At 37.6% G+C, this 13,703-nt stretch overlaps 1 protein-coding gene across 15 annotated transcripts in view; it reads right to left on the reverse strand.

Moving 5' to 3' along the window:
* The window catches only part of SYNJ1 (synaptojanin 1), a 118,659-nt gene that overhangs the window by 60,484 nt on the left and 44,472 nt on the right, over positions 1 to 13,703 (reverse strand). For 8 of the 15 annotated variants that reach the window (XM_065577027.1, XM_065577018.1, XM_065577005.1 and 5 more), the window contains exons 11-15: positions 13,017 to 13,169; positions 9,549 to 9,714; positions 8,285 to 8,308; positions 1,241 to 1,432; positions 1,028 to 1,112 (exon numbers count right to left, since the gene is read on the reverse strand). In XM_065577027.1, the coding sequence (XP_065433099.1) occupies positions 1,028 to 1,112; positions 1,241 to 1,432; positions 8,285 to 8,308; positions 9,549 to 9,714; positions 13,017 to 13,169 (620 nt within the window). The remainder of the gene's footprint in view (positions 1 to 1,027; positions 1,113 to 1,240; positions 1,433 to 8,284; positions 8,309 to 9,548; positions 9,715 to 13,016; positions 13,170 to 13,703) is intronic. The other 7 variants (XM_065577052.1, XM_065577041.1, XM_065577032.1 and 4 more) reach the window with 2 other exon arrangements.

The raw sequence follows: 13,703 nt of genomic DNA on the forward strand, positions 1-13,703 counted from the left end.
GATAGCTCAGTGGTTTGAACATTGGCTGCTAAACCCAGGGCTGTGAGTTCAATCCTTGTGGGGGCCATTTAGGGATTTGGGGCAAAAATCCATCTGGGGATTGGTCGTACTTTGAGCAGGGGGTTGGGGTAGAGGACCTCCTGAGGTCCCTTCTAACCCTGATATTCTATGATTCTATAAGAGAACAGGCTGTTGTCGAGGGTGGTGATGGCTGCTATCAATCCCAGTTCTGACTTTACTCATCAACCTATCATGCAATAGAGTGTGACTATCCAAGGCAGTGAACATGTGCAGCTGATTCTGGGATTGAAGGTGGGCATAACGTGCACTTCTTAAAACTCTTTTTAGCGTCCATGCTGACGACCATAGTCCCAGTGCTGGGGAGAACTCAAAGAACTTGGAAAAATATAATTCCCTACTAACCTACACTAGGAAAACTATATACAAGAAATAAAATAGCTAAATGCAAACTAGGAATAGCCCAGGACATGACCAAGAGTCCCTTCTGCTCTCTGCCGTGGTGAAGAAACAGCCAGGCTGAAGGAATGTGCTTTCTTGTATAAAATAGAGCATCTGACATACGTCCTGCCTAGTGTCCTCGCACCCCCTCTGACAGTGCTTCGAAAGAGGGTTCCACATGCTCACATTAGGAGCTGCTGTCCCAGAAGTGGGAATGTACAAAAACTCTGAAAGAAGAATAATTTTTCTGGGATAAAACTGCCTCAACAGCACTATAGGAAGAAAAAGTCTTAGGGCTGGTGAGAGTACAATTCTAGATATGTACTTGTATTGACTATTTGGATCTGTGAGAGCATATTGGATTTGGCCTAGTGGTCACTGCTTTCCATTTTTTGGGGGGGAAAGTACACGTCTTTTGGAAGATTGTTCTCTACCAAAGTTATTTAAATTAATCACAGGTGTTATAAAATGCTATAATTTTCCTAAGATGTAATGTAATATTTACTAAAACTTGCAACTTTATACTTGTACCAGATGAACAATATTTGTATATAATGATACCACTTACCTTGCATTCACAATGTTTCCTGCATTTAACTCAACCATTTCTTCAAATCCAATGGCAAATATGTCAATAGGTTTGCTTCTTCGATCTGCATTTAAGTATTAAAAAAATGCTATTTGTTCTTCACAATTATCTTTATAATCAAGACCTTGTATCCCAATTTTTATTTCTAATGACCAAAAGGTTTCAAGCAAATCAAGAGAATATATATCCTACCTTGGAATTCATGGATACCAGCTAACTTTGGTGCATCTAGAAGCCAGTCAGTGAGTGTTTGATTTTTAAATGCAATGCTTCGAAATTGCTTCCCACCATTGACATTCCATGTTCCAACACATACTCGAATTTTTTTGGGCTTTGAATACTTATAAAAATTTTCACACATACCCTTTAGCGTTTTTACAGATGCTATAAAAAAGGTTTAAAAAAATGCATTAGCCAGCCTAAGAAGACTTTCACAAAATTCAACAGAACAAGATCCTAGAAGACACATTTCTCTTCTTAAAACAAAATGCAACTAATCCATGCACATGCATGCAGAAAATTATCAGCTTTGAAAGCAAACTGCAGTGTATTGAAAGAGTGATGTACTTCACAATGGAAAATAAGAATGTTACTTGTCTGGGCAGGATGCCGACAAAGCAAAACTGGAGTAATTTATAATGTTTTAGAGTTAAATTCTTAACTTTTCTAAGAAAGAAAATACATAAAGATAGATATTTCTAAAACTGTTTAGAAAATTATCACTGTTGCACTGTCTCTAATCTGAATGATTTGTCTCAGTGGAAATCAACATTTTTAATGATTCATGCCAACATGAAGTCCTCTCTGATTATGTTGATTAATAAATGAAATTCAGTTCCTGTTTAAATGCTCACAAAAGATGACATTCAGGTTTGTTAATTTGTATCACTGATTAAATGTGGAGAGTTTAAATAAATAAATCTATACAAATAGTTTATCTTACCTATCATTTTAATAGAATTGTTTATTTTGGTTAGACACTTATAAATTAATCATACACAGTAATAGAAATTTACAAATCTGAGAGAGAGAGAGAGAGAGAGAGAGAGAGAAAGAAAAATGGGAGATGAATTCCCAAATTCCAACTCTGTATCAGACGAGGAAAGTTTCACCAATGGGTAAGGGCACTAGTCTAGGACTTGGAGAAACTGGGATCTTCACGCTGTCTGGACTCTGAGGGGCAAAGATTCCTAAACATAATCAAGAGACCCCCATAGTGCTTGGCATGGGTCAGCCGTAAAGGATATATGGAGCTGATTACTACAGCAGCTCATATTATCTTTTAAAATCTAAGACTAACTTATTTGTGTGTATGTTTTCTGTTTTAACCTTGTAAATAACTTATTTATTTTCCTAGTTAATAAACCTTAATTTATAACAGGACTGGCTATAGACATTGTCTTTGGGAAGAGATCTGAGAACAAACAACCTGGGGTAATTGACCGGTCCTTTGGGACTGGGAGTAACTATAACACTACTGTGATTTTTGGTGTAAAGTGACCATCTATAACATAGTCCTGGGTGGCAAGATATACTCGAATGCCCATGGGGACTGTCTGTGACTCCTTGGTAAGACTGTTTAGGAGTTTACACTTCTTACTGGATTGGGGGAAATCGAATTATAGAACAGAAGAGCCAGTTTGGGGTGTCTGCTCTATTTTTTGACAGTCTCCCTGAAGTTGGCACTTATCGTCGTGAGCCACTCCTGACAGCGTGACAGTGAGATGCTCTTATACCACGGTATTGGGGGACTAAGTTTCTTACATATATCAGTAATGTGACAGCTTCCTGTTAGATTATATATGAAGATACACTTTTAGAGTGAACAATACCTCTCTCTAATTAGATTAAAGATCCAAATACTTTTATATTAACATTGCAGTTTTCCTTTAACCACAGTGAGAAAAAAATGCAATAGATTAACAGCAAGTCTTATGTGCATTATGCTTTACCAACTAATAGTTATTTTACATATTTGTAACACCATCATCCTGGTGCATGTGTGCTATCAAAATTACAAAAAGCAAACAGCCTGATTGTATTTTTCCCTTAGCCTTGTACTCCATTGAGAAACAGTGGGCAACTGATCACAATATATTTATTCAGAGATCGGACTAGGTCAGCTCATGCCAGTTTGGCAAGCTAGTACTGGTTTACTTTTTAAGCTACCATCTTTGTTCCAGAATCTCAGCTTTCAAATTGGGAGAGAAAAAAAAACAACCCTCAGTAAATGTCTAGCCCTTATAGTTTGGAAGAAAATCTTCAAAATGTCAATGGAGTGTAAACCAATATAGTTTATAGAGTTTAACTATTTCACTGCTGATTAAAACATTAAGAAAGAAGAGGGATGATCACCATTATGCAAGATGTGCCCAATGTACTTAACTGACATCTCCTCTGGGTACTACAGACGGGTGGTACTTGGGAGAATACCACAGATTTCCTTCCCCAACCTGGGCTGTGGGGGCCAACAAACCAGAGGGAGGAATGGAGCTTTAGGTATTTGAGCTCACCTAGGGGGAGCCAAACAGAGACTAGTGGAACATCCATACCCCATCAAGGAAAAGCCAAGTTAAGGAGCCCAACAGATGCCAGAGAAGTATCCAAATCCCACTGAAGGGAAGCCAAGCAAAACATCTGAGACTCTCTGAAGGAAAACCAGGCCCAAGAAGCTTAGCAGAGCCAATGAGAGTATCCAAACCCCAAAGAGGATGAGACCAACCAAAGGAACCCATCAATGTATGCACGGTCATATTCTGAACATCTGCACAACCTACTGCAAGTGGTAACAAGTGGCCATATTTTGGAAAAGTACCACAATTCTCTCTCATCTATTCAACTCAAATTTGCATCCTTATTTACAGTGGCTATTTTAGATTTTTAAAAAAGCAGTGCTCTGATACTACATAGCTTTTTAAAAGTGTCACAAAATTAAATATTTGATCACTTAGCCCTTGATTTTGCAAGGAGCCCCTTTTGGCATATCTTCTTACAGGACTGGGGTTTAATTTTTCAGGAGATTGCTAGCAGCATGCTCAATACAGGCATAAAATCAACAATGTTTTAAACCAGAAAGATTTCTAAACCACATGACTGTTGTCCTAAATTGAAATATATGAAAAGGAAAACAAATAAAAAATGTGAGATTGTGCCTCTCGTTCCCCAAAAATGTAATGAACCCATTATCTTTCATAGCTCCCTATCAACATTATCTCCTTCCATTTTTTTCTCCATTCAATAAAAATGTCTTTTATTCCATCACTCCACAAACCCAGTAGCTACCTTTCAAATTATATCTCAGAAAAGAAAAAGTAATTTAGCTGCAGTGTATGTTCTGGAGACATTTTAGAGTATTTTTTTTTACTTCTTTATTTTTTAAAAATATTTAAGATATACTTGATATTTTAAAAGGGGAATAAGAGAGTTTTAGTGGTCTCATTTAGACATACTAAATAAAAAGTTAAGTGGCTGCAATGAGCACTAATAAACCTCACAAAGCTAATAGGAAGTCGGGGGGGGGGGGGGGGAGGCAAGGAACCTACATGTTTAAAGCTCCAATTGTACTCTGTTTACATGCTTAACTATAAGTTACCAGCAAAAAGCTTTTAATATTTAAGTACTGTTTAAATAATTTACTCTACAGAGCAATAAATTCTTGATTAAGTTCTCTTTAGGGTTATCCTGGGTTCTTTCCAAAAATCCTATCCCTGTAATCCTCATTATTTTAAAGCCTCAGGCAACAGCCACCATCCTCTAGGCATAGTTCAATAGGATGCCTTGCAGAATCTGTCAAGAGGTCTGTGAACAACAAATGTTTTTGGTTTGCTGGCAATTACGAAAAATAAAAAAATAATTTTGGGTCAAACTAAACTTTCACTTGGACAAAATTGAAAAACCATTTTAAAACTGACAGTAAAAACGTTTTGTGTTTACTTTTTGTAAATAAAATGTTTCTGTTTTTTGGTTCAAATTGACTTTTTAATTAATTAAAATAAAATTAAAGGATTTTTTGAAATCCCCTCACCCCCCAACCAAAACAATTTGACAAAACCAACTTGAGCCTTCAAAATGTTTTGGTATCACCCAATCTACATTTTTTACGAGTTTGATAAAAAAAAATTGCCCAGCTCTACCTATCAATGCCCCCCAGGCGGCCAAAGGGTCACTGCTGAACAATACTATGGACTCTTCCACTGGTTATGTCTACAATCTCTCCTCACCAAGGGACTAAGGGCATGTGGAGCTGGATACTCCACTGAAGCCACTGACTTCAACTGGTGTTGGATCAAGCCCTGTAAGATTAAGGCCCAGAAATTGTTGTACAAAATAAATGTCCAACAAAAGTTTGACATCTCTGCGGGTGAGTAATTTGTTTTAAAGAAGTGGTCTAAATTGTCTCATAATATATACAACAGATTAAGAATGGCACAACTTTATTATATTTATATTGCTTGCACAACAGTAGAAAGTGGCTTTCAGATAAAAATGAGTATACACCTCTACCACGACAGAACGCTGTCCTCGGGAGCCAAAAAAATCTTACTGTGTTATAGGTGAAACCACGTTATATCGAACTTGGTTTGATCCGCCGGAGTGTGCAGCCCCGTCCCCCTGGAGCACTGCTTTACCACGTTATATCTGAATTCGTGTTATATCGGGTCACGTTATATCAGGGTAGAAGTGTACTAGCAAATCATTCAAAACAACTACAATCTAAGGATTTAAAAAAATTAAAAAAAGAATCCAACCTTTTTATTCCCTGCACCTACCCAATCAAATATACTATTGTGCGTTCCCTCTTCCTTCTCCTCAGAATGTTGCAAAAGAGTCTTACTTTCATAATCCACAAGGACATTTTTAAAAACTTCTGATCTGTTAATTTACGGGCAAACCATCACAACCATGAATCAAGGTATTTTAGTGATTTAAATGATAAGACATGGGCTTGATTATGTAGTTCTCTCTCAGGCCAAGTCAGTGGGAGTTTTGACAATATAACGGCTGCAGCACCAGGTCTTTATTCCGTACTTTACATATAGTAGCATTTTGCATTACTATCCATTAATTCTTGCATTTCCTAAATGTTGAGTTCTTGATTTTGCAACCTTAACATTCTTTTAATGTGGATTTTTTTAAATTTTATTTGAGTTCTTAAAAAGAGGGGAAAAAAGTCATGTGCAACTGTAATGACCCCTACCATGCATTATCCGTGCAAATCAGCCACAGGAGCGGGGGAGGGATAGCTTAGTGGTTTGAGCATTGGCCTGCTAAACCCAGGGTTGTGAATTCAATCCATGAGGGGGTCACTTAGGGATCTAGGGCAAAATCAGGACTTGGTCCTGCTAGTGAAGGCAGGGGGCTGGACTCGATGACCTTTCAGGGTCCCTTCCAGTTCTATGAGATAGGTATATCTCCATATATTAAGAGCAGCTGGATTAGCTTTGGAACAGTAGTAGGCCGTTGTCTGTGTATCAAGCACTGGAGAATACTGACTGCTACTAAACATTAAGGGTATGTCTACACTGCAATAAAATACCCATAGCTGGCCAGTGTCAGGTGACTTGGGCTCACGGGGTTTGGGCTGCAGGGCTATAAAATTGCAGAGTGGACAACTGGGCTTGGGCTGGAGCCCAGGGTCTGGAACCCTACCACCTGGCTGGGATGATTTAGTTAGGAATTGGTCCTGCTTTCAGCAGGGGGTTGGACTAGATGACCTCCTGAGGTCCCTTCCAATTCTATGATTCACCTTATAGTGTCCCAGAGCCCAGGCTCCAGCCCAAGCCTGAATGTTTACACTACAATTTTATAGCCCAAGCCTCATGAGCCAGAGTCAGCTGACACGGGCCAGCCACGGGTGTTTTACCGAAGTACAGACATCACCTGTTTATATATTCAGGGGTAGCATACCCAAGTTAATTCACAATATTTCTTCCATGCAGAAACAGTACTGTGGTAGAAATAAGTAAGCACTTTATATGATAATCGTACCAGTCAACAACATGTCTTGTACAACATACTAACATGACGACTGCATTTAGGTAGTTAATGAACAAGATGACTGTACGTACACTTCCACCTCCAGGGTCAGGTTCTTGAGGCTGGGCAGAGTTACAAGACCCACTGGAACCTTCAGTTCCCATAAATATATTTTCTGCCTCTCTCTTATATTCTGCAAATGATTCACTGTGTAAAACTATGCAAGTCACTTAGGGCTCGTCCACACAAAGACTCAGTGTGGAGCCAGCTAGGGTATGAAGTTACATCGTACTAGCCTGCTGCGCATTACTGGCCATGTGAACCCGAATACTATACACTAAAAGTTCCATAGGGTGCTTTGACTTATAGTTGCTTCATCAATAAGTCAAATTCCACTAGGAAACTTTTAGTGCATGATAGCGAGGTCCACATGGCAACAGGATCCACAGCAGGCTAGTGCGCTCTACGTTTACCTCCCAGCTTGCTGTACGCTAAGTGTCTGTATGGACGTGCTGAATGTCTCTTGTGCCTCAGATTTCCCATCAGTAAAACAAGAATAATACTGAAGGGAGTTGTGAGGCTTAATGTTTGTAAAACGTTAATTAATGTTTGTAAAATGTTTTGTGTTTTATCCTTCAGATAAAAGACATCATATATTTAAGTACAATATATTATTGTTAAACAGTAGGGTTCTATGCTTTAGTGTAATGTAGAACAAAGTTGTGCCTGACATAGTGGAGAGACTGGGTAACCAATTAGATCTTTACCTATTACACATTCTGAACTTCGTTAATTGTGTGCAAGAACACAAAACCAGTAAGAAGAGATATTCTCTAAAAGCAAGTTAGCCTAAGTTACCGTACTTAAAACTGTGACTGTTCTAAAGATATTGCTATTGTATATTACTCCTTATCCTAGCTGAAATATTGGTTTTGACTAAAACCAAAAAAATTCCTTTGCGACTTGAAAGAAACAGTCTCTGAAAGATATCCATTAAATTTGTCATCACACTCCCAAACAAATTAAATATGTTTTATTTCTCCTTTCCCCATCAGCTTTCCTCCTATTACACAACCATCCCCAACTTTGTGGTAGGTACATAAGTGCAGAGTCCAAAATATCTGAAGGCAAAGCAGATTTGGTCTCTTGCTTAAATTACACAAACAGAGAATGAGTGAATTCTTAAGCAGGAACCCAAGAGAAAGCTAGGGAAGAACAATAATTACTCAGATGTTTCTGGCTTAATTTACTATACTATACCTGATTGCAACGACTGCTCTGAAACTATGGATGCAGCAAGAAGAAAACAAGAAGAAATTAGTAAACAATTATGCTTTAAAAACTGTAGTGCTATGAGACTATGCTCTGAAATATAACTTTTGTAACAATTTTTTTGGCTTTATCAGTTCAAGCATATCTTTATGTGTGCTATAAAATCCTGACACTCGCATCTAGATGTTTAAAAAGCTCTACGATGGTCATTAATTAATGTTCCTATTCCTGGTGAACCCTTTAATTTAAAATGATTTTCCATGATGGCCAGGTAACCCTATTGTTAATAGGCCGCATGATCATGCAAAATAATCCACATTTGATGAACAGGGACTCTCTTGTTCCTTGGGCTACTAGCATCTATGTGCACTGAACAGACAGCTTGCATTCAGCAGTGGGATTGAGAAGAAATGAGCAGAGTCAATCCAGAACAACATTCAGTCAGTTTCAGAGTGACACTGAATTGCTCTAGGAGACTCATCTAACACTCCTCAGATGCACGGAAGATTGCAATGATACGGAGTCTTGTTGTGTGTCAACCAGGGCAAAAAAGAGGGGGCTGAGGGGTGAAGACTTTCAGGGCTTCAAGCAGTAAATAAACCATCCAGAGTTATAACTTTAATTTTCCCCTAATCTCTGCATTACTTTAATTGTTCAATGAAATGCCTTAGAAAACTGACATTGCGATAAACACTAGTATTCTGAAATAAAACTTGACTGTAAAGAGATTTTTCCAAACCCTTAACAAAATGTATTGGGAAAATATTTTCATACTGGGAATTCCCTTCACTATGAATATGACATGTCAGATGAAGACATCCAGCTCCCAACTGGGAAAAATAAGGTAGAAAGTTTTACTAAACCAGGAATTTTGGTTTCTCAAATTAGATATGTAATGACTTGGGTTTCTAATTGCTATAAAACAAAGTTTGAGATAAATAATTACATCTATAAGCTGTCTATTAAAAGTACAGTACTTGTCTGACAAAGCTAGTTATTTTCTAAAAATGTAGTTTACAAATATTTATCCCTTGTACCATCCCACCTCTACATCTAGCCACACCACATAAATAGCACAGAAACCATCACTGCAGGGTAGCCTGGCAATATTAGCAAAGCATAAGAATCTATATTTTTAAATAAGCAGATTATATGACATTTATACTTTTAAATAATGCTTAGAAACAGAATCTGCGTAATTTTATGAGCAACAAGAGTTATCAGATAGAGTAAAATCCTGAAATACACATACCACGTAAACTGCTGGTGGTTAAGAGAGCCCGTGCTTTATCTGCTAAATCACTATTTAGGGTATTCCCCAATAACAAAACATCAATGGCCTCCTGCTTGGAGCTATCAAAAAAGTTATTTTGAATTGTTCTGGTCACAGAACGAGCACCATCCTTCAGCTTTCCAGCCTGTTAGGGAGGAAGATAATAAAATATTTTACATTGGAAATATAAAACACTGGCAACACTGATTCACATATTTTGAAATTTCAATTTCTAATTTTTACAATCAGTGAGTTGATTTACTTTAAATGCTAAAATAACTCCAACTTCTGGGTTTACTGTAATATGTCATTTTTTTCCTTCCGCAAAAAAGTCACAAGACAATTCTGAGATGTCAAGGTACATTTAATAACCAAATTATTCCAGTAAAAGAGGAGAGAAGAACATTAGTTTTACCTAAGTTCTTGGTCTTAAAAAAAAAAAACTCACACAGTGCAATGTTTAGACCACACTATGGAATTTTGGGCTTTTCCCAAATAGTGGGAGATGAACAAGCACATGAAACCAAAACATTATATATATATATATTACACATACACACACACACACACGAATATATGCATTCATAATTAATATTATGAAATATCTATGTTTAACTATGGGGCGGTTTAATTGCAGCAGACACATTTGGGCTAAGGCTGGAGCCTGAGCCTGAACATCTACATCACAATTAAACAGCCCAAGCCCGAGTCAGCTGACATGAGAGGATGATATAATCACATCATGAATGCCTGATATTTCATTCAGTGGTATACGCACAGTCAGTACTGCATGTAGACTATATTTCTTCATGGATGTTGCATGGGATTATATTCTCTACAGAATTGTAAATTTATGGCTTGAATTGTTTGTAAAGGACACTTCAGTGCATACAATAGTTAAAAACAAAGCTTTAAGAAAGCTCAAAATCATCCCACTATTTAGGTCTGTTGAGCATAATACAAAATAGTAAAAAAAGCTATTCTGTTGTCAAGGTTAGAAGGAAGTTAACCAGAATCATGGTTTTTAAAAATTTTGGATGAAGTGTTCTTGTGGTAAAGTTTCTTCACTATTTTACTGTATTTTTTTTTTTTTAATAAGAGGCTGTTTTACTTTCTATCAGACAATGTACACAATGTATGACATGATCTAAAAAACACTCACCATTCACATTTCAGGCAATTAATTGAAAGGAACCCAGAGAAAGCAAAAGAAAGAGTAGTTAAGGTGTTAGATGTAAATGAATACAATAGTCCTTAAAGCTAGATTCTTCTATATATAAATATACTGTATATTTATACATTTCAATTTAAAGGTAGAATCTTTTCATATCTTAAATGTGATTTTTTAAAAAACTTTTAAGCACTCTTGGACCTGGAAGAATCAAAATTATATATAGATGACAACTATACAGATTACAAACAAGCTTTGAGAAATTAGGATAGAAACCTACCAGCAATATTTTTAAGTATATTAACAATATGCCCCTGAAGCAGATGATAGTTCATGCGGGATCTAGATGTGTTACCAAAAATAATGTCATATATTGCAGGGCTTTGTGAGTATTACTGTTTCTTTTAGAACAGATGGACCTTTTCCAGGTAGAATGAGCTGTACCTGACCAAAGAGTACTTTTGAACTAGCAAAGAAGGTTAACAGTTGTACAAGGAATATTTATAACTTGCAAACAGGAACAAGATATAGTGTGCCTAAATAGAAACCAGCAAAGTGAATGAAATGCTAAATAATCAGAAGCATGACAGGGAAGCATTAATTTAATTGAACAAACAAACATATAAGCCCTAAGGAGAGAAAAAAAGTCAGGAAACAGGGAGAAACCCTTAAGTTTCCAGGGTCTGGCTCACACTGCTAGCACAGAAAATAGAATTCTACCCTCAGAGGAACACAAACAATTCCCAAATCAATGGGACTTGCATGTACCAATCTAAAGGCAGAATCTGATCCATCAGTTGACTAATTTTTATGGAGCCTATTGCCATTGACAGCTACATGTGCACAGGATTTCTGACATTATGGATTAACTGAAGTATGGTGGAAAAACAAAATAGTTAAATAAGGTCTAAATATTAATGACACTATGAAGATGGAAATGGAGATCTGAGAGACAAAGAAGAGTATTCTTGTACATGAAGAATTGCATGAGAGTGAAAAAGGATACATTGGAGGGATTAAGAGAAGGATATAATTTTTATGATGCAACATTTGCTATATATCACCGGATAAGAAAAAGAAAGAAAAAAAAACATTTGTGAAAAGAAAAAGATAGCATTAGGTATTTGAACAACTTGTGTATTAACTGGGACAAAATAGGCTGAAGAAATAAAATGAACAATATGCTGGGAAACAGCACAGAATTGCATATTACAAGACAGAGGAAACTAGAAAAGGAGTTGTTTGGCTGTTTTTTTCCTCCCGGTAACCAGAAAACTAGAAAGGTACAGCTGAAGGAACATGAACTATGATCTAGCCCAGGGATCTCAAACTCAAATCACCACGAGGGCCACATGAGGACTAGCACATTAGCCCGAGGGCTGCATCACTGACACCTTTTCATATAAAGATATAAATACCCACCCCACCCTGCCCCCATTCCAACCCCTTCCCCGAAGTCCCCACCCCAACTCCGCCCCCTCCCTGCCCCATTCCAACCTCTTCCCCAAATCCTCGCCTCTGCCCCGCCTCTTCTCCGCCTCCTCCCCCGAGCACGTGGCTCCCCGCTCCTCCCCCTCCCTCCTGGAAAGTGCTAAGTGCCGCCAAACAGCAGTTTGGTGGCAGGAAGCGCCTGGAGGTAGGCAAAGAAGCGGGGATGTGGCGCGCTGGGGGCCAAAAGGGGCGGTGGGGGAGGGGACCTTGGTGGCCACAGGAAATAACTCCAGGAGGCGAGGGGGGTAGGGAGCTTGGCAGACGGCAGCAAATAACTCCGCAGGCGGCCACATGTTTGAGACCCCTGATCTAGCCAAATTAACATGGTAAATAGAAGAAATAAGACAAGACCAACCAGAGTAAACACAAGAATTATTACTTTCTTTCAATGTGTTCAACTGAAAGTTGATATGCTAGATGAAATTAATGCAATTGAAGGAAACGGCCCAGAGAGGAAACAAACTATGCAAAGAAACTAGTGTGGATTGAACATATATCTTCTGATGCTGAAATGTGAATTGACCAGTGGGTCTTCTCTGAGCCTCTCCAGGCTCTAAAGTGGGTACTACCCAGGAATAGGGGGAAAATTCAAATTGGGAAAGATGTTACCGAAACACTGTTTGTTAATTGGGACTTTTTTATTTTAATTCAATTTTATCTTTTTTTTATTACACCATTATTTTTTTACAAAAATACATTTGATAAAGGAAAACCCTCACAACATGGTAAAATGAAACACTCACTTCAAATACTGCTAAATGTTTATTATTAAAAAGTGCTTTTACCTTAGCCTTTCCTTCAAGAGCTCCAGTTCCTGCATATATTTTACTGACAGAATCACCATTTAATGACCACATGGACCGGAAAACTTCCTGGAAGCGAGTAACCAGCTGAGGCTTCTCAGCTAAACCTAAAACCTCCAGTTGCTTTGTTAGCATCTGCAACAGTTCAAGAGAAGGCTCATGAAGTGAATACACTAAAATATATATTGTCAAATTCTCCCTTCAAAAAAGCATTTACTTTAACTCTGTGTTCTGGAGAAAATGACACTATATCACATTAAACTCTTTCACAGCAGCATAACATTAAACATAACATTAAAACATTGAAAGACCACCTATATCGAATTAGCTATTTTTGGGTTGACTTTTTTTAATATCATAACCTTATTTTTTATTTCCAGGTCTTTAATTCTTCATTAGTATTCAAATAGAGTTTACTCTACATTCTTCCTATCAGAACCTCAGCTAAGTCTCAGAGTATCACTGACCTTTCCCAACAGCATGCAATGGATGTAGAGCTCTTTGATACTCAAATGAGTAAGGCAGCAATGTCTTTTGTGCTTCACTTTATCTTCCCTCAAAATTCTACTAATAGAGTCAAGAAACAATTTTCAAATCACTATTGGCAGGATGTTAATTTATCAAGTAAGCTTTATAAGTTACAGTTGCATTCGTTCAAAACAGGAGGTA

The sequence above is a fragment of the Chrysemys picta genome, chromosome 1, assembly GCF_011386835.1.
Source record: "Chrysemys picta bellii isolate R12L10 chromosome 1, ASM1138683v2, whole genome shotgun sequence".
NCBI lineage: Eukaryota > Metazoa > Chordata > Testudines > Emydidae > Chrysemys > Chrysemys picta.